This window comes from Gobio gobio, assembly GCF_949357685.1.
Source record: "Gobio gobio genome assembly, chromosome: 24".
NCBI classification, from domain to species: Eukaryota; Metazoa; Chordata; class Actinopteri; order Cypriniformes; family Gobionidae; genus Gobio; species Gobio gobio.
Window position 1 is genome coordinate 7,641,252 of NC_137120.1, and position 21,687 is coordinate 7,662,938.

Here is a 21,687-nt window from a genome sequence, read left to right on the forward strand (position 1 = left end):
TGATGATCTCTTCATCACAGCTCCTGTTAGTGGGTGGGATATATTAGGCAGCAAGTGAACATTTTGTCCTCAAAGTTGATGTGTAAGAAGCAGGAAAAATGGGCAAGCGTAAGGATTTGAGCGAGTTTGACAAGGACCAAATTGTGATGGCTAGACGACTGGGTCAAAGCATCTCCAAAACTGCAGCTCTTGTGGGGTGTTCCCGGTCTGCAGTGGTCAGTCTCTATCAAAAGTGCTCCAAGGAAGGAACAGTGGAGAACCGGCCACAGGGTCATGGCTCATTGATGCACGTGTGGAGCGAAGGCTGGCCCGTGTGGTCCGATCAAAAAGACGAGCTACTGGAGCTCAAATTGCTCGGGAAGTTAATGCTGGTTCTGATAGAAAGGTGTCAGAATACACAGTGCATCACAGACCAGTCAGGATGCCCATGCTGACCCCTGTCCACCGCTGAAAGCACCAACAGTGGCACGTGAGCATCAGAACTGGACTACGGAGCAATGGAAGAAGGTGGCCTGGTCTGATGAATCAAATTCTCTTACATCATGTGGATGGCCGAGTGTGTGTGCATGGCTTACCTGAGGAACACATGGCACCAGGTGCACTATGGGAAGAAGGCAAGCCGGCGGAGGCAGTGATGCTTTGGGCAATGTTCTGCTGGGAAACCTTGGGTCCTACCATCCATGTGGATGTGACATATACCACCTACCTAAGCATTGTTGAGACCATGTACACCCTTTCATGGAAATGGTTTTCCCTGGTGGCTGTGGCTCTTTCAGCAGATAATGCGCCGCCACAAAGCAAAAATGGTTCAGGAATAGTTTGAGGAGCACGAGTTTGAGGTGTTGACTTGGCCTCCAAATTCCCCAGATCTCAATCCAATCGAGCATCTATGGGATGTGCTGAACAAACAAGTCCGATCAAGGGGGCCCCACCTCCCAACTTACAGGACTTAAAGGATCTGCTGCTAACATCTTGGTGCTAGATACCACAACACAACTTCAGGGGTCTAGTGGAGTCCATGCCTCGACGGGTCAGGGCTGCTTTGGCAGCAAAAGGGGGACCAACACAATATTAGTTCATAATTTTACGCCTAATCGGTGTATACTATTTTTTACTAGTCTATATTTGTAATATATTTTACACGATATGTTGGAAATGACTATTGTCACGTTCATTATATGTGACTGACATTTAATAAAAAAAATTAAGAAAAAAAGGGCACACTTTAAAATGTATCTTAATGTGATAGTAGTTGACCTAAAAATGAAACAAATTTAAAATAAAAATGGAAGTCCAGTCCAGAAAATTCTCTGTCCCTGCGTTGTTTTTTATCTTTCAAAAACTAAAAGCTTGGTTTAATGAAGGAACAGAGACATAAATATCAGTATCAGTATCGTAATTTTACATTTGTACTGTAAAATAAAAATTACTATTATTATTATTATTATTATTATTATTATTATTATTATTATAAGTAAGTAGTAGTAGTAGTAGTATGCCTTAAAACAGATCATGCAGGAGTGAGCCCTAACCCTAAAGCTAGATGTCTCAATGGAATCATTGGCTCAAGATGAACAAACCTACTTTTAACTTTATTGAAATCTCCTTCAGGGCAATTTGGTTGCAGTATAATAGACTGACAAATAGACAACAACGCATAGCACATAACAACAAAAAAGGGAATAAAAAGAAAATTAATACATAAAAAGTCCTACGGTTTCACCCGCTCTGAACCAACAAGGGTATAGCCAGATTCTCTGAAGACTGAATGTCAATAATTATCATAAATAATAAAGTATTAAAGGTCCCATGGCATGGCATTTTTCTATTATTTTATAATGTTTCCTGAGCTGTACTTATATTGTTAGTATGACTTTTACATCATAAAATGTCATAATTTAGAAATAAAAGGCATTTTTTCTATACTGCTGTTTGCCCTGTGGCTGAATGCCCTGCTTCAAGAGGCGTGTCTGCTGTGAGACTTCAGTAAAAACACCCACTGTTGTGATTGGCTGACATCTTTGCATTTTATATGAGCGGAGGGGGCGTGGTTTATCGAGGCACGAGCAGGCACGAGTCTGCCAGGGAGACGGATGGACCTGAGTTCACTTCACATCAGTTCTCAGCATGTCTGAACTGTTTTAGTTACAGCATATACTTTAGGTTATTAGTCTATTTCTAGTCGGAGGGACTGTCACTCATGTCAGAAAGTTAGTAACTTTAGTAAATTATGGATCAGCGCTGACTGGAGACGCGAACCGTTTAGAACGATTCAGTCCGATTTGGTGAACTGATTCGGTTCACTAAAAAGAACTGGTTCAAAAGAAAGATCGTTCGCGAACCGGACATCACTAATGTATCAGAGACTGAGCTCAGCGATTGCTAACAAAGTTATTTATAGTAACTACTGAGTTATGAGAGCGCTGTCAGTCAGCGCGAGTTTATTGTGTTTGTATCTGAGAGTTCTGAATAAACAGTCACACCGAGTCCGTCTCTTCATCATTATTCTACCAACTTTGTAACACATGCAAAGTACCATTACAGCTGTCGAGATGAACGAGTTAAAAGTAAGTGTTGATAATAGCATTATTTTTAAAATAAAATAAAAGCGTCAGTGACGCGCGTTGAGTACACAGCGCAAACAAAGACACAACAGCAGTAATCGGATGTAATCCAGTTTATTGTGGGGCTAGGCTGGCTAGCCCGGATATGCTCAAGCTTACCCCCCTTCTGCTTAATCTCACGCCGCGTTTGGTGCCTCCGCTGTGGGCCAGATGCAGTACTGTGGGTCGGGGATGTTGAAGGCCGAGCTTCGGCGTGTGTGAGGTTTATCTCTGCTGATGTTGAGCAGAAACTCATGACTGTATGCACATTTTAGAACCGATAGACGCGACGAGGACGTACAAAAACACTGACTCACAAGATATAAAACACGAAAACACCGTTCTGTCTGGAGAGAGAGAAGCCGCATTGTGTGCACGAATAATAAATAATTAGCTACACATCAGAAATCACTGATCACAGATCAGAAGGAACTGAAAAAAGACTTCTGTTTTCATTTGTACATCCAAACACTGAGAAACTGCCAGCGTTCACTCGTTCACAAGCAATGATGCAATGATCTCTCGACGAGCGTTTGCATGGGCGTGCCAGATTCTCTGGGCGGAGGAAAGGGAGGAAACCGTGCCTGCTTGGACGTCAAACCAGGAGACTTCAGGATTGGCTAGTCTGGCCTGTCATTTTCTCAAAGGCAGAGAAAGACAGCCACAACTCGGTTTTACACCGATCAACATTTCTATCCACTTGGGGACAATATTCAGGCTAGGGGAACTCATATTAATGTTGAAAAACCTCATAAAATGAAAATTTCATGCCATGGGACCTTTAAACAATAAATCAGCTCCATAGCAGATTCCAGTTGATCAAGGTAGATTCTGTCAGTAGTAGGCGCTAAAATGCCAACTTCAATTTTATTTTCATAAAGATATTTCATACAAATATATTTCTAATAACTTTACAAAACTTTGAAGCTTATTATAGTTATTTTTGATTATGAAAATAATTATAATTTTGAATTTACAGTAAACTGCCAAGTGTCTGCTTTCAAATGACGCCATACTTATGATTTTAGTGCAAAGGAATCATTAACTGTAACGGTTTTAGTCTGATTATGCCATTTCTTAGGATTTTTTTCAAAAGCGGGGGTGCAGGCTAACAGGTTAAAAAACAAACACTGACCCTGTTTAGTTTCCTAATAGGGCTTATGAGAAACATTTCACCCCAAAGTAAAAGAAACTCGCTATACACACACACACATGTACCTAGGGTGACCACCATCAAACAAACCAAATGTGGGACAATTACTAAGTTTGCGTGGGACAATGTGGGACATGTTACCAACACTAAAACATAACCTGAAACTGTTACACAATGTCTATCTAACTTAATAAAAACATATGTATTCTGCCTTTCAGGTGATAAAAATACTTTGTTCTTTAGTCCCTTCCAGAAAACACCATTACATCAATGTAACATTTTACATGTCATTTAAATTTAACATCACTGAGCCCAAAGGCAGCAGGCATCAGATCTGACCAAGTCCAAAAATGAACAAATAAAATATAAAGCAACATGAAATTAGTTCATTGACAGTCTTATATATTATATTATATTATATATTAAGAATATAACCAATTTACCGAATTATCCATTCGTTTACATTAGTGTTTCTCAACGGGGGCGTTCAGAGCACAATGGGCGGCGTTGGAAGCAAGATTCTTGAAAGGGGGGCGTTCAGGTGTTCCTGGGGGGCGTTCACAAGTTTATACCAAAGATCCTATGCAAAGATCCAGGCAAGACAAAATTAAACATGTATGCTAATTACTTGCAAAATAATGCCTACCACATTATAAAATCTGCCTGTTTAATGCGACGTAAACTATATCGTTTATTTTACAATGACTAAAGCGCTCAATCCGGTGGTGGCTAGAATCCAGCGCTGACTGGAATCACGCAGCGGAGGAATGGGAAGTTGACAAGCCATTAAAAAAGTATTGACTTAAGAACCACAATAAATCATGTTCATATTCACTCCGGTGATGAATTTTATTTGTATAAAGGTAAAACTTTTACATTTTTAGGCATTAATCAATGCAATGCCTAATGCCAAAATGTTTTCTTAAAAGCCCTATTCGCACGGGATGTATTGCCTGGTGACCTCTAGCCATTTGTAATAATTGCGGAGGTTGTTTGTGATCTTAATCCAGTGCAAATCGGCCATGTCTGTAATTTATAAAATTACCCCGCGAATGACCTACCATATTCCGCCGAACACACCCTGTGATAATATTAGTCCTATGCGAATCGCCATCTCTGTGATTTGGCCAGGATTTGGAGGGTCGTATATAACTTTTGCAAGGTTTTTGTTTCCTGTGCGCATTTGTATCCACATTTCGCGAAGAACGAAGGCTGCATTCATAACGCACACCGTTATAAATCCCTGTGCGGCTGTGCACATTATACTTTCACTTTAGAATTAGAGCCAATTTGGGAGCGAATTGCTTGAAAGGTGTGTTCAATATTATTATTAATGAAAAACACAAAAACAGAACAATACAATGACAAGCTCGCTTAAATGGGTGCTTTTACATTTAGCTTTAATCTTCTGCATTCATATTGTCAGTTCCTCACTCTTGTGATAAATGAAATCTCCTGCTGCTGGTCTGTGCTCAGTTCAGTTTTTAATTGTAACTTCTGTTCTCTAACTGAACTATTTTTATTACTAGCTTATACAAAATCAAAACGACGGTGGAAAAGTGATGTAACCGGTGTAACACCGACTATCGCAACCAGAGGCAAACCAACATTGAGTGGGGGCCCCAGGCAAAATTAATCAATGAGGCCCTATTTAAATTTTTTTTTAATACAGCCTATCTTCGTTATCTAATTTTACAACATACAAAAAGTAGTCAAAACACATAAAACCAATATATATATATATATATATATATATATATATATAAAAACTAAATAAAGTGCTTTTGTTTAATTAACAAAATGTCAATCTTCATCTTCATAAGAGAAGATACAATACAATATCTTCAAAATACAGTACAACCTTCATATTTATAACCAATTGTCACCTTAAAAACGGTGCTTTGTGTGGTGGTGACAGGAACAAGAAATTATCCGACATATAGAAATATGGTTATCATTTTAATCACTTTATTTTATTAGTTTATCAACTAGCCTATGTTAACTCAAACTAATTTAATGTAGAAGAGCTGGATATACTTATTAGCCTACTAATTAAATAGTGCACATTTATATTAGACTAATTTAATTAGGCTGCTTAAATATATAAGCTGGGTGCATGGAAGCGGCGCACACGCTTAAAGCTTGAGAAAAAACACTGGCAAAAGTAATGATTATAAATGTGTCAGAAAAAAATAACAAGGAGCCATTTTATTTGTTTATTATTAAACTAGTATTTTCTGAGTTAATGTCGGCTGGAGAGATGAAGTTGACGATGCCGCCTCTCCGCTGCGCCTTGTGGACGCGCCTTTAGAGAGAAATGCACTTTTCATACGGATTACAACCAGAGAATATTTGTTTTCGATTTGAATTTGTTTGTTTAAAAGTAGACATTTCAAGCTTTCAGGCTAGATATATTTCTCATATATATGTGAGGCAAGAAGCCTGATACACTTAGTTTCGGTTCATTTATGAGATGCGCTGCAGACGAAAGAAAGCACGCGTCCTGTTTGCTTTCTTTATTTTATCTATTTTAACTATTTGTTGGAGCGAGCGGCCAAGCCAAACGGATAAGTTCTCTTCATGCTTAAAAAATCAAATCATGCATTTTATACAGTTTGAAGAAGGAGAGGAGGTGGCGAAAGCATTGCCTCAAAAGGCGGGGCCCCAGGCAAGTGCCTGCCTTGCCTGCCCTATTGCGACGCCTCTGATCGCAACAAGCCTAGATAACATAACAGCACGCGGTAAGGAACTGTTGTTTTATGATACATCATATGATACAGCTAAATCTATAACGAAAAAAAAACATTTACAAGTATTGACATCATATCCGGGAGATAAGTCAGTAAATACGAATAAAATCACACACTTTGCTTATCCTGTGCGAATGCATCCTGTGCGTAATTTCTAAATCACACGAGGTCCCCAGAAATACTAATCCCGTGCGAAGGGGCTAGTTCACCAAGTAGCCTAATTCACTGGTCAGGCATTATTGTTAACTCGCAAGACTGTAAGGAGAAAATGACAGTTTGACACTGTAATAACATTTAGGTAATGTATTAATTCCACCGTCACATCTGAGCGCAAAACGCTGCGTGGATAGTAGCTTATCAAGATAGTTAAAAAATAATTAATACTACAATAATTTAACGGTTCCTGTGTGTTTATTCTTGCTAGAAGCTTTTGTTTTTATTTTACTGATCATGAACACGAATTAATCATGACAAACCAAATTAGTTTTAATTTGTAGACTATTAATTAGGCTATAGCCTACCATTGATGAAAGCTGATACCAAGGAATTTAGGCCTATAATTATAATATTTATTTTATTCATGAAAAATCATGATTATATAATTTTTTTATTGAAAGTAGGCCTAAGGTTAATGATTAGAACCCTGTGAAATCCATTAATAAATAAATACAAATATATATATATATATACAAAAATTACATCTTTAGAGCCTTATGAAATAGCTTGTTTTCCCCCATCCAATTCCGTTTCATTTTTCAAATTCTGTTTTCAAATCAAATGAAGACATGAAATATTAATTTAATTTAAATTTTATTCATATGAAATTAAACAGTTTTTTGTCAACGTGAGCTTTATTGATAAAATTAAAACATGGAAGAGAACGTGATAATTCCTTAAAAATATAAGTTTTGATAATATTTTATTAGTAGTATTATTGCATTGAGACTTGTCTAAATTTTACTGTACAACAGTAATATATTTCTGTCAAATTAAACCGAACTTTTATTTTGACGGGTGGCCGTTTTCTCAAATGAACGGTAAAACGGGAAAAATGTTCAAGAAGTTCCTCTCAGAGCGGCTTGAAGATGAAGTTCATGTCAGGCTACAGAGGCTGAAAACACAGCGAGTGCTTCAGTGTGTGTGAGAACCCGCGTAATAAAACCTAAGTGCAAACATTACCGCTTTGTACACACACATATGTTGGTGCAACAACATTATGGGGACTCTCCATAGGCGTAATGATTTTTATACCGTACAAACTGTATTTTCTATCCCCCCACCCATAAACCCAACCATCACAGGAAACATTCTGCATTTTTACATTTTTAATAAAACATTGTTTAGTATGTTTTTAAAGCGATTTGATTTACAGGGACATTTAGAATGTCCTCATAAACCACTTTGATGTTGTAATACCAGTGTAATTGGTAAATGTCATTATACAAATTTGTGTCCTCATAAATCACATAAACAAGCACACACCGACACACACACACACACCATGTCCCCCCACCAGTAATAATGGTGGTAGATATTTCATTTACAGTGAGTATGACAAACGAGAAGAAAGCAAGAATAGAGGAGAGAGGGAGAAGGAAAACGATGGTTTTGGGAAACGAAGCCCAGTTCAGTTCGACAAAGGTCATTGGACAGGTTGGCCAACCATGTATGGAGGTGTGTGCAGGAGAGAAGGGGGAGACAACGACTTGTCTGGCAGCATTCAATGCAGAAGGCAGAAGTTTGTTTAATGCAGCTTAAATTTATGTGGCTACATAAAATTAAAATTGATGATAAATCACTATTTCCCTTTGCAGTTTGACTGGCCCATTGGTTACCTGAAACAGCGGCCCATTTTACCTGAAACAGCGGCCCATTTTACCTGAAACAGCGGCCCATTTTACCTGAAATAGTGGCCCATTTTACCTGAAACAGCGGCCCATTTTACCTGAAACAGCGGCCCATTTTACCTGAAATAGTGGCCCATTTTACCTGAAACAGCGGCCCATTTTACCTGAAACAGCGGCCCATTTTACCTGAAATAGTGGCCCATTTTACCTGAAACTGCTTATGCAAAAAAAAGTTGGCACAGCTGATGTTTTAAGAACTGTAGGGCTTAAATAATTATATATTTTTTACATAATTTCAACACAACATTATCAAAAACAGTGATTAATAATCATAAAAACACATGGAAAAGGCATATATGGTATTGTATTATTGTCCCAAGCGATTTACCAAAAAGTGGCCCAATTTAGCTGATATCACCCTACAAAAAAAAGTTACGGATTTAATAATAATATTAATAATAAGGACAAAAATATTGTGAATAATATACATATTATTATTATTACAACAGAATAATAATTAGCACACATAGCTCTTTTTTGGTTGGTGTGTGTGTGTGTGTGTGTGTGTGTGTGTGTGTGGAGAGGTGGGGGGGGGGGGGGGGCGTTAAGGGACCTGGATAATGGATAGGGGGCGCTGGCCCAAAAAAGGTTGAGAACCACTGGTTTACATCATGGAACAAATCCGCTCCACATTTTGATTGACAGCCGTCAGAACCTACTAGTGACTGTGTTTACTCCTTTCTTTTCAACCATTGGATAGGATTTTAAAAACGGCTGTTGTTGTATTTGTGAAAGGCGGAATGTAGGCTACTTCTGACGAAGCGCTGTTAAATATGTCTTGGTTAAAAACGATGCCGCAAAAAGAATAAATGAAATGCTTTCTTAAAAAGGCAAAATAACGCATGCATGTCTTCTTATGATAATTAAAAACCAACAGACTGATGAAAATGCGGGACATTTTCTCAATATGCGACGTGCGGGACAAGGGGTGAAAATGCTGTGCGGTACAACGCAAAGCGGGACGGGTGGTCACCCTACATGTACCTCTTGTGTACCTCTTTCACTCAGCATGAAAACAAATGTATGCACTTTGACACACATTTTGTGATGTTAATTGCATTATATAAGTTGCTTTGCTGCAAGTTTCCGGTTATTAAAAGACGTGGCTTATATTCTGGAAAATACGCTATTTACTCAAGAGTCATGCAGATGGAGGAAAGTAATATTAACCATTAATGGCGCTCTGAGTGAGGGAAGGGATTTGACGTCACACGAATGCCCTTTGCCTTGGGTCATAGCTGCAATGGAAGGAAACAAAGCGTTCAATTTTTCTAACTTCCTGTCTGGTGGCATAATTGTCTCCTCAGCAAGAACGTCCCTGGCAACAGCAAATGAAATTAAAAAATATATAATATTACTATTCTTATTCTGCATGACCATTTTCTACATCATCCCTGGCCCAGTATTACAGATCATTAACTAAAAAAAGTTGGTTTAGGGTTTAGTTACCCTTTAATGCTACCCAATACCTAAACTTAACAACTACCATATATACTATTAATAAGCAGTAAATTAGGAGATTAGTGAATATGTGTTCCCTATACTAAAGTGCTAGCTTTACAATGTTATTTGTTTCAGAAACGCATCATCAGTCTTTTGAAAGGATCCGCCAATCCCGAACAGCCTGTTTTTTCCCCTGCCTGTTATGCTCTATCTGTGACCAGCTCAGTTTGTGAAACCTGCTGTGGTTTTAGTCATTGACATCTGTGCAGAGATGAGGTTTGACCTATTATTTGATGGATGTGGCATGCATGCGCATGTAGACTTACTAAACCATGATATGAAACTATCAAAAACACCATGATAATAGACTATCCAGAGGAGGAATTTACTAGTAGGCCTATATTTGTGTGTTGTCTTTTAGTAACCAGCTTCCACTGTCTTGTATAACAGCTGTAAATTAGATAATTTCATTAGTGTGTTTGGTTTAGGGTGGTCAGTGGTTGATCCAGATTAGATGGTGAACATAAGTGTATTAAATGAAAAAGGTAGAGAGATGACTGAAATGTGTTAATAAATGCATGCATATGTTCCTGTACTCAGTATTATGCAATCCAGTCCAGAATGGACTATGTCAACATCATTATTCACACACACTCTTTGAGAAACCCAACCTCCCTTCTCTCTCTCTCTCTCTCTCTCTCTCTCTCACACACACACGCAAACACACACACACAGACTCGCACTCGGTCAAATCTGAAATAGTATTACTCCTGTGTGTTTGTTTCTACAAGATTTTCCTTCAAACCACAACATTTTTGGATAATCTTTGCAGACATCCTGAGTGAGGCTATTTCAGGAAATGCTCCACTCGATTTTTTTTTGCTTTTGGTGTTTGGCTGGTAAGTTATAAACATGTTTTTACGGTTTTAATTCTGGAATACTTTTTATCACTGTAAGATCTAATCTGGATTCAGGTTTGTGATATCACATTAAACACCTACTGTTGTATGAATGTTATACTTACTCAAACTGTTTGAATAGCTGAATATAAACTGCTGCAATCGTTCTAAAATTGATGTTACTGAAAGCTCAAAATCATGTAGGTTTAATCAAGTGTGCATGGGCTTGAAAATTACATTCGTATATTAAAGGATCAGCAGATAAAGGCCCTGTTTACACCTGGTATTAAGATACATTTTGGTTGATTGGATCAAGTAGACGAGGGAGTTTAAATCAGTGGTGGAGGAAGTACTGAATCTCAGTACTTAAGTAATAGTACAAACCCAGAGATATATTTACTTTTGTAAAAGTAGAAGTACCACAATGACAATCCTACTTAAGTAAAAAAGTACCTGATTTTAAATGTACTTTAAGTATTAAAAGTAAAAGTACTTCTCTTAATGTCTATATTCTAATAATTAAGAACATTGGGCTGTGTCATTTTAGTTAGTTTTGGGTTAATGTAATTGTGCTTACCATCTGTGGCCCAGTTTACATTCTGTCTTACAATTCTGGTTATTGGGTGATCTGCAGAGAACAGCTTTGACGTATTTAAATCTGCATATTTATGATATTTTTACCTTTTATAAAGAGCATTTTCCCCCTAATTTTATTAAATAAATGATATGCTTCAGCTTTCCTTTTATATTCTTAAATTGTATCAATACATTAAATCAGAATAAGACAATATAGGGTTGTTACCAATCAAATTAAATAATTTACACTTAACTTAATTAAAACTTAATTAAATTATATGAGATTGTTTTAAATATTTTTTGAATACAAATAAGAAATGTTGGAAAGAATGTTTTAACATGAAACTAAAATGCCAGTAGGGGCCGGCAGGTATTAATGAGCGAGTCATTGAGTCGATTCGTTCAAACGGCTGATTCGTTCAAAAAGGCAGTCGTTTGTGAACAGGTCATTGAATCTTTGATTCAAGCGATTCATTCAAATATATTCAATATATTGCATCTAAAATGTAAGTAACTTTTTGTTAATTAATTGCTTATGGAACTGTCAGTGTCATATGAAATCAGTGACACATTTTCAGTCGTGATAGCATTCAGGAAAACAGCATTCTTGGTTGTTTGATGTTTTTAACTGTATTATATGTTATAAATATACACATTTTGAATCATTATACTGCAGTATGTGACGGAGTTTCTCTGTGTGAGCAGCGCTGATTTGTTTCCATTTCTCCTCATGAGGCTGCGCGAGCCTCAACAGCACAACCTCAGTTCACGTCACACGTCACACGTCAGTTCTTTACAAGAGTACAAGCGTTAATGTCGAGCCCTGAAATTGATCAGAAAATGTAACGAAACGTTGTACAACCCAAATCAGAAAAAGTTGGGACAGTATGGAAAATGCAAAAAAAAAAAAAAAGAAGTGATTTCTAAATTTACTTTGACTTGAATTTCATTGCAGACAATATGAACACAAAATATTTCATGTTTTGTCTGGTCAACTTCATGTCATTTGTAAATATGCATCCTTTCCTGTCATTCAGACCTGCAACACATTTAAAAAAAAGTTGGGACAGGAGCAATTTAGGGCTAGTAATGAGGTAAAATGGTTAAATAATGATGTGATTTGAAACAGGTGATGTCAACAGGTGATTGTAATTATGATTTGGTACAAAAGCAGCATCCAAGAAAGGTCTAATCTTTTAGGAGCAAAGATGGGCCGAGGATCGCCAGTTTGCCAACAAATACTTGAGAAAATTATTGAAATGTTTAAAAACAATGTTCTTCAAAGAAAGATAGGAAGAGATTTGGATATTTCACATTCAACAGTGCATAACATAATTAAAAGATTCAAGGAATCTGGAGGAATTTCAGTGCGTAAAGGACAAGGGCGCAAGCCTAAGCTGAACAACCGTGATCTCCGATCCCTCAGGCGGCACTGCATCAAGAATCGTCATTCATCTATAAGCGATATCACCACATGGGCTCAGGACTACTTTGGCAAACCTTTGTCAAGTACCACAATACGTAGTTACATCCACAAATGCCAGTTAAAACTGTACTGTGCCAAAAGGAAGCCCTATGTTAACTGTGTCCAGAAGCGCCGTCGACTTCTCTGGGCTCGGAGGCATCTGGGATGGACCATCACACAGTTGAAACGTGTACTGTGGTCAGATGAATCAGTATTTTAGGTATTTTTTGGGAGGTATGGATGCCGTGTGCTCCGGACCAAAGAAGAAAAGGATCATCCAGACTGTTACCAGCAACAAGTCCAAAAGCCAGGGTCTGTCATGGTATGGGGTTGTGTCAGTGCCCTTGGCAAAGGTAACTTGCACTTCTGCGAAGGCACCATTAATGCTGAAAAGTACATAGAGATTTTGGAGCATAATATGCTGCCATCAAGAAGACATCTTTTCCAGGGACGTCCATGCATATTTCAACAAGACAATGCAAAACCACATTCTGCACACATTACAAAGTCCTGGCTGCGGAGGAAGAGGGTACAGGTACTTGACTGGCCTGCCTGCAGTCCCGACCTGTCTCCAATAGAGAATGTGTGGCTCATTTTGAAGTGCAAAATGCGACAACGAAGACCCCGTACTGTTGCCCACCTTAAGACTTGTTTGCAGGAAGAATGGGACAAAATTACACCTGAAACACTTCATCACTTGGTGTCTTCAGTCCCTAAACGTCTTTTAAGTGTTGTGAAAAGGAATGGCAACATTACGAAGTGGTAAATGCTTTACTGTCCCAACTTTTTTTGAAATGTGTTGCAGGTCTGAATGACAGGAAAGGATGCATATTTACAAATGACATGAAGTTGACCAGAAAAAACATGAAATATTTTGTGTTCATATTGTCTGCAATGAAATACAAGTCAAAAGTAAATTTAGAAATCACTTCTTCACGTTTTCCATACTGTCCCAACTTTTTCTGATTTGGGGTTGTAGAAATGTAGTAGAGTAGAAAGTATAATAATTGCTGCAAAATGTAACGAAGTAAAAGTAAAAAGTATGCACTATTTATTCTACTTAAGTAAAGTAACGAAGTATTTGTACTTCGTTACATTCCACCACTGGTTTTAATCCATATCTTTTGTCCACTTTCAACCACTTCTGACCTGTTTTCTTTGAGGGGATACGCTATGAGCGGTTAAATGTATAGCTTTTTTCAGATTTTTCGATCGAATGGACAAACAAAGCTCACGCAAATTACATTTGAACACAACTGGAGACAACATCAAAACAAACAGAGAGCATAAGCTTTCATTTCTGCTCTGATAGCTGCAAGACCACTGCAAGTGTGTTAGAAATAAGGAATGGTGAGAGAACATTGTGCTTGGTACGTTTTTCATTTTCAAACCAAACTTGGGTCGCCTGTCGCCAGAAGTAAAATGTTAAAGGTAGGCTATAAACGGACTACACCACAGTCCCGCGATTTCAACATCATCACTAAAGCTTTTGACAACCTTTTCAGTTTTTATCTCAAAACATTTTCTCAGAACGTTTGAGTTAAAGTCGTCTATAAGAGCACAATTATAAGCATAATGAGGCAGTAAAAGCGGACTGAGCTTACCTGTTCGGCTGATGACTTTTAATCTCCTCGACAGCCTCTCTAGTCAATTTAGCCACTTGTTAGCAACCATCTTTTTCAAGACACATAACAGCTTCAAGTGGGAAAAACGAGAACAGAACGAGTGGGGTAATACTGATGTATTTTATGTTGTCGAATAAAACGTGAAAGTCTCATGAGCTTGTGTTCCAAGACCTTATATAAGCCATTTAAGAACCCCAGTCAAAAAACCCATCGATTTCGGGACTAGGGAGCCGGAAGTGCTAAAATGCTAACTCGCTTCCGCGTTTTGGCCTACAAAGTGATGTCATACCTGCACCACTCTATAGTGAGGACTTTTATATTGAAAGGACTAAAACTTGTTGTGTGAACACGGGAACAAGGCACAACTGACAAATGAGCGCTGTCACCGCCAGGACACGGGAAAACCCCTTTACTGTTAAAAGGAGATATCGCAACGGACATTCAAGGGATTTTAATTATGAACATAGGACAGACATTAAGGAATATGCTAAATCTGAATGCAGGTAATACACTTGGTCATTCAACGGCTTCGTCCAAAAACTGGAAAATGCTGCCTTCGGAAGACACATTCCAAGGCAGGAAGGCACCAAGGCACGTCCGAATCTGTTAGCTTCACTTCCTGTTTCACGAGAGACCTTCATCTGATCGATTTTTGAAGGCAGCATATCTGTAACCTTCACTGCATTTGATATCCCACAATCCTGTGCTTTCCATTCTGTGACAGTTGAGCTGGAAAAGAAAGATGGCGTCTGAAAGTTGTGTTTGCTGCACAGTTTGTGTGTAAATGTAAGTTTTACATTTTCTGATGTCATTTCTAATGAGAAATGACTAATATAGAAGTTAAATATTTGTTTAGTTCTCACCGAAGCTTTCTCTATTTTGCTGTAGATCATTAAACGGTTACACTGCCTAAGAAGTCTGTCCGAAATCCGTTTCGTGAGGTGCCTTCATGCACAAACGCTGCCTTACAAGCCATTGTCTGATAAGGCAGCGAGGCAACGAGTCACTGCCTAGGTTTTCGGACGCATTAAACCTCTCTCTCACAATAATGCAAGCTTCAATGAAAAAAATCTATAAGAACAAATTATGTTTATGTTGCTAAGAGTGGTTGCTAAGGGTGTTGTGCAGTGATAAGCAGAGCCGTTGGGTAAAGAAGCGGTCATACCCCGTTTACACTTGTATTAAAGGAGTTCACCCAAAAACGAAAATTTGATGTTTTTCTGCTTACCCCTAAGGCATCCAAGATGTAGGTGTCTTTGTTTCTTCAGTAGAACACAAATGAAGATTTTTAACTCCAACCGTTGCTGTGTGTCACTCATATAATGCATGTCAATGGGGTCTAATTCTATTAGAGTAAAAAAAACATGGACAGACAACTTCCAATAAAAGTCTGCGGCTCGTGACGACACATTGATGTCTTAAGACACGAAACGATCGGTTTCTGAGAGAAACTGAACGGTATTTATGCAATTATATCACCTCATTTCAGACGAATGTCTTCAGCTCTCTAGACTGCCATCACTTCCCGTGAGTGAGGTCAAAATTCCGGCCGGGTCATAGATATATACATAGATCCCTCATTAGTGCCTGTGTGGATCGCTCGAATGAGGTATTTATGTATATATATATATCTATGACCCGGCCGGAATTTTGACATAATTGATTTTGATATAATTGCATAAATACCATTCGGTTTCTCTCAGAAACGATCGTTTCGTGTCTTAAGACATCAATGTGTCGTCACGAGCCGCAGAGTTTAATTTGAAGTTGTCTGTCCATGTTTTTTTTTAAACAAAGACACCTACATCTTGGATGCCTTGGGGGTAAGCAGATAAACATCAAATTTTCGTTTTTGGGTGAACTATCCCTTTAAGCTTCGTCCACTTGTGATCCGATCGACCAAAACGCATCTTCTTACGCATCTTCTTAAACAGGGCCTCAGTGTTCAAATGTTCAAAATAGGTGTAAAGCCAAAAGGGTATTTCTGAAGTTTCAGTTAAAGCTTTATTAAACCAACATTACGAATAATTTTTACTTCAACAAGAACAGTGTGTGACCGAGAAACTGTCTCTGTTCTTCAGGTGTGTTTGGAGATGATGCAGTGAAGTCAGTGTCAGTGATGGAGGGAGATTCAGTCACTCTAAACTCTGATACTGAACTACAGGCAGATGATGTGATACAATGGCGGTTTGGATCAGAAAACTCTCCTATAGCTACAATCAACAGAGGGACTGGAATCATCTCCACACATGATGGTGCTGATGGGAGATTCAGAGACAGACTGGAGCTGGATCATCAAACTGGATCTCTGACCATCACAAACACCAGAACCACAGACTCTGGACTCTATCAAATCAGGGCAAAGATCATATACAGATTCAGTGTTGCTGTCTATGGTGAGTATACACTATATTAGTGTGTCAGGCACTTTATTTGTCATAATTGTCTTACAATAATACTACAAATGTATTGTATTTGCATTCATTTGAATATGATCATCAGTGGGTTGTTGAACTCAGCCTTTAGGTTTAGGTCTTACGTCTGTTTTGTGCATAAGGGTCAGATTTATTTTGGCACTCATATTAGTGAGAAGAAAAACAGGGTTGACATCAGGTTCGAAGTTTTCAGTTTAGCAATCACAAGCTACATGAAGCTTGTCTGGCTATCACCAGACCAAGCTCAATTTAAGATTGAACATTGGTCTGGGGAGTCTGCTCTGTATTTTCTACTGCACAAGAGGCGTGATCAACGGGCATAAATTAAATGATTCTGTACGCAATTGGATAGTCCTTCAACCAATCAGACCACAAAAGGCGTGATAAATGGTTAACGACCCATCGCTTCTCTATCCGTCATCGTGTTAAACCCGCCAATAGCGCGCCTGGTGGATAAGCCAGTCTGTGATTGGTTCCTGCAAAAGTGTAACAGAAGCAGTAGAAATTAATGTACAGGTTTCCAGACTGAGCTGCAGGGCGAAATCAAATTGCCGGCAGATCAGGCTGGGTTTACCCAGTCTAACGTGAAGCACCTTGAATGTAAATTTAAAGAAGAAAAAAAATAGCCTAGAAATCTAGATGCACCTTAGCGGCAGCAAATCTGATTTGCAGCCACGGTCGTCTAGCAACTCTCCGTTGGCTTGCGAGCTGGAAAAACCAAACTCTGGTCAGGCCAATCACATCGTGTATAGAGTCGGTGGGCGGGCTTTACATAATGAATAAGTTGGCAAACAGCGGCCTTTCGACTCTGGAAGACTTGGAGTTAAGCTTTTCTTTGAGAAAAGAACAAAGAACGGCACTGAAGTCATTCTTAAGAAAAGAAGTTGTGTTTGGAGTTTGGCCTACCGGATACGGCGAAAGTTTAATTTATCAACTAGCTCTGCTTCACCTTCTTCGTTGCTCTGGTTGGTTGTAGCGCTATCCTATTGCGTGCAGAGGGAATTTGAAAGACGTGTATCCCACCCCTCGGATTGAGCCCTGCCACTGGTGTGTCCCCAGAGCCAACGTCTTGATGTGGGTCTGGCGTGTCAGGCTAGAAAAAAAAATATTTCAGACACAAATAAATGCAAGAATAGTTAAACCCAAAAAGAGATGTTTTGTGCAATGTTCACACTGCTTTTTTCCATATCAAAAGCATAAAGTGACCAGGAGCCAAAACTAGAACGCTATAAAACTAGTCCAAAAGTCTTGTGAACTCTATTCAAAGGTAATATTATATATCTAGTGTGAGGCATAAAATGATTGGGCATAATTGAGTTTTTACAGCTACAGATTTACACTGAATTTTTTTTTTTAACATCTAACTGTTTTCTTTTTTTTTTTCAAATCTAAAACTATTTAACATCACTGATTCTACCTGAATATATTAATTTATACCAACTTTAAACTGGACAGCCACTAGTCACTGTGTTTTCATTGTTTTTTTATTTTTATTCTCTTGTGTTTTTCAGCTCGTCTGCCTGTTCCTGTCATCAGCAACAACTCATCATCATCATCATCATCATCATCATCATGTTCACTGGTGTGTTCAGTGGTGAATGTGAGTCATGTGACTCTCTCCTGGTACAAAGGAAACAGTTTATTGTCCAACATCAGTGTGTCTGATCTCAGCATCAGTCTCTCTCTACCTCTGGAGATCGAGTGTCTGGATGATTCCTACAGCTGTGTGGTGGCTTATTCATTCAGCAACTTGACTACACATCTCAACAACACTGAGCTCTGTCAGCCATGCTCAGGTAGGCTATCAGAAGTGATATTAATGATTGACCGAGCTGAGCTTTTGTTGATCGTCTTCAGATTCTTTCTTTCATGTTTTCCTTATTTGTTGTGTATTCTTTAAATACTGTCATTTTCATGACAGTCAAACATTTTGTTTGTGTTGTTCTTACCTTCCCTCAGAATGTATCCATTGTTGTGGATCCACTGAAGCTGTGATCCGATTGGCTCTCTCTGCTCTGGTGGGCGTGGCTACTGTCGCTGTTCTGGTTTATGACATCAGATCCAGAAAAGAAGAACAGCAGATGAGATCAAACTCTCACGCTGATTAATCTCATACCAAACACCAGGGTGATATTAACTAAATTCATGTGAAACATGTAATCAATGCAATAAATAAACGTAAAGTCAGCCAGTCATTATCACAAAATAAACCTTGACAGACGGACACTTATTATGACCAAGTTAATATAGATACACATAAAATGTTGGTCTGGAGTTTAAATGACTTTGTTAGCTACAATGTAGAAACTGGTGAAACAGAACACAAAAATGTATTTCAATTGAGGAGACAGACTCCTTTGAGCCTGTTTAGTTTAATTTGCTACTGACTGATTGTTCATAAAATACACAGAATTCTGTAGGAAGCACTGGGAAATATAGGTCTCCTGATAAGAGGTCAGTAATAAAATGTAGGCATATGCTATATTTAAAAATTCATGCTTGAGATTGCTATAGACTATAGTATTGATGAAGCAGTGCGCTTACTGTGCTATTTGTAAGTATTGAATGTAACATGTAAGGAATAATATACGAAAGGCTTTTGAATGAGTGAAGATCAATTATTCTGCTTAACACCTTAAGATATTGTTCCGATATTTAATGTCAAGACATTTGTCGTGTGCAAGAGGGATTCCTGCATTCTGCAAACACATTCTCAAAATCAACAGAATACGGCTAATTCGTACGAATTTGTACGTCCTCACTTATTTTTACGAATTAGCCATCTCGTAAAATATGTACGAATAACCGTGAGATCGGGTTGCAACGCTATCTCACGACCAATTTGTATGCATTTTACGAGGTGGCTAATTCATACGAATTTGTATGACCTCACTCGTACGAATTTGTAAGTTTTGTCTAAACCCCAGTGACGGGTAGGTTTAGGGGCGGGGTTTGAGGTAGGTAATTCGTACTAATTCATACGAATTTGTCAACTATTGGCAACTCGTCAAATACCTACGATTTAGCAAAAATCGTACACATTCGTACGAGTGAGATCGGACAAATTCGTACGAATTAGCCATCTCGTAAAATATGTACGGATAACCGTGAGATCGGGTTGCAACGCTATCTCATGACCAATTCGTACGTATTTTACGAGGTGGCTAATTCGTACGAATTTGTACGTTTTGTCTAAACCCCAGTGACGGGTAGGTTTAGGGGCGGGGTTTGAGGTAGGTAATTTGTACGAATTCATACGAATTTGTCAACTACTGGCGACTCGTCAAATACGTACGATTTAGCAAAAATCGAACACATTTTGTACGAGTTCGTACAAATTTGTACGAATTAGCCATCTCTTAAAATATGTACGAATAACCGTGAGATCGGGTTGGGATGTCAGTCCTGTTTTGAGTCATTACTTGTGTTCACACACATGGGTGTGAGTTTAGTTTCACTTCCGTAAAACAACCAAACTGTGTGTGTCAACGTAACCATATTAGAGACTGACAACCGTATTCTGCTGCAGTGTGAATGTGGCCTAAGGGATTTCGGTCCGTTCAATAGGTTGTAAGCTTTTCTATTGATTGTTGTGCTGTGACAACATCTTTCCATAAATTTTTTTTTTCCATAAGGTTTTCAATAAAATTGCATATTTGTATATTGTGTGATGTGCTTTCTGTTTCATAAAGGTAAAGAGGAGGATTAGAGGAAGCATGAAAGTACATTCATCTGTGCATAATGGTTCCTTGGTCTTGGGGTGATATCATATGAACAGAGGCAAGAAAAAGTATGTGAACCCCTTGCAGAATCTGTGAAAATGTGACTAATTGGAACAAAATAAGAGAGATCATATAAATACATGTTTTTTTTATTTAGTATAAGATAATTATAAATAAGATATTTTAGATACAAGATGTTTATAGTCCACAAGACAAAAAAATGCAATATAATATACATAACTATGTTTTCAGTGGAGTATAAAGACCTTACATAATGTATCGTTATGTTTTTATTACCTTAGAATGAGCCGTTTCTATACACACACCGCGGGTCACCTTACAGTGAAGTCGCCATTTCGCACCGCCATGTTTCTACAGTAGCCCTAAACGGACAAACTTCTCTACAGAGCGCTAGTCACTCTGCTCTCTTCGACAACAACATTTTTGTCCTGTGTCGGACATCGTAGCTTCTCTATGTGCTTCGAAAGGGAGGGGTGAGCGGTGGGTGGTTGCAATTCACAACCTCACCACTAGATGCCGCTAGTGCACCTTTAATACTGGGTGTCGTTCCCTGGATGATCCACGGCTGTGTGTGCCTTGTTTGTCCTGAGCAGTTAAACTGCCCAATGTTCTTCAGAAAAAACCTCCAGGTCCTGCACATTCTTCAGTTTTTCAGCATCTTTTGCACATTTGAACCCTCTCCAGCATCTTTTCACACTAAGGACGATTGAAGGACTTAAACACAACTATTAAAAAAGGTTCAAATGAAACTCGATGCATTGAGACGGGGGGTGAAAACATTTGAATTTGAGGCAAGTTCAAGGTATATTGTACTTAATTTGTCTTCCAGGAAACGTGAGCATCTTCTGTTGCTTCCGAAGGGCAGTACTAAATGAAAAAAAAAAAAAAAACGAAGCAAGAAAAATTGGATTTTCATGTGCGTTGGGTCAGAGGTCACTCTTCCACCGAAACTAGACTTGCGTACAACCATTACCGGAAGCAAGTGATTATAGTTTACAAAGTTATAAATACACATATTTTTCTTACACAACTGCATAGCTTCACTTCAGAAGGCCTTCATTAACCCCCTGAAGCCGTATGGATTTCTT

General features: G+C 38.5%; 1 protein-coding gene across 1 annotated transcript; it reads left to right on the top strand.

Moving 5' to 3' along the window:
* The first annotated feature begins 10,583 nt into the window (after positions 1–10,583).
* On the top strand, positions 10,584–20,516 carry LOC307120302 (uncharacterized protein). Its single transcript, XM_079807282.1, has 4 exons — positions 10,584–10,755; positions 16,503–16,817; positions 18,368–18,652; positions 18,816–20,516. Exons 1-4 carry the CDS (start codon positions 10,716–10,718, stop codon positions 18,962–18,964), a joined length of 789 nt encoding a protein of 262 aa, XP_079663408.1. The 5' UTR covers positions 10,584–10,715; the 3' UTR covers positions 18,965–20,516.
* The last annotated feature ends 1,171 nt before the right edge of the window (positions 20,517–21,687 follow it).

Excerpts from the sequence above, each read along its gene's own strand:
- LOC307120302 (XM_079807282.1), top strand. The coding sequence starts at position 10,716 with ATGCTCCACTCGATTTTTTTTTGCTTTTGGTGTTTGGCTG. Across the intron at positions 10,756-16,502 it reads TTGCTTTTGGTGTTTGGCTG|GTGTGTTTGGAGATGATGCA; the intron begins GTAAGTTATAAA and ends TCTGTTCTTCAG. Across the intron at positions 18,653-18,815 it reads GCTCTGTCAGCCATGCTCAG|AATGTATCCATTGTTGTGGA; the intron begins GTAGGCTATCAG and ends ACCTTCCCTCAG.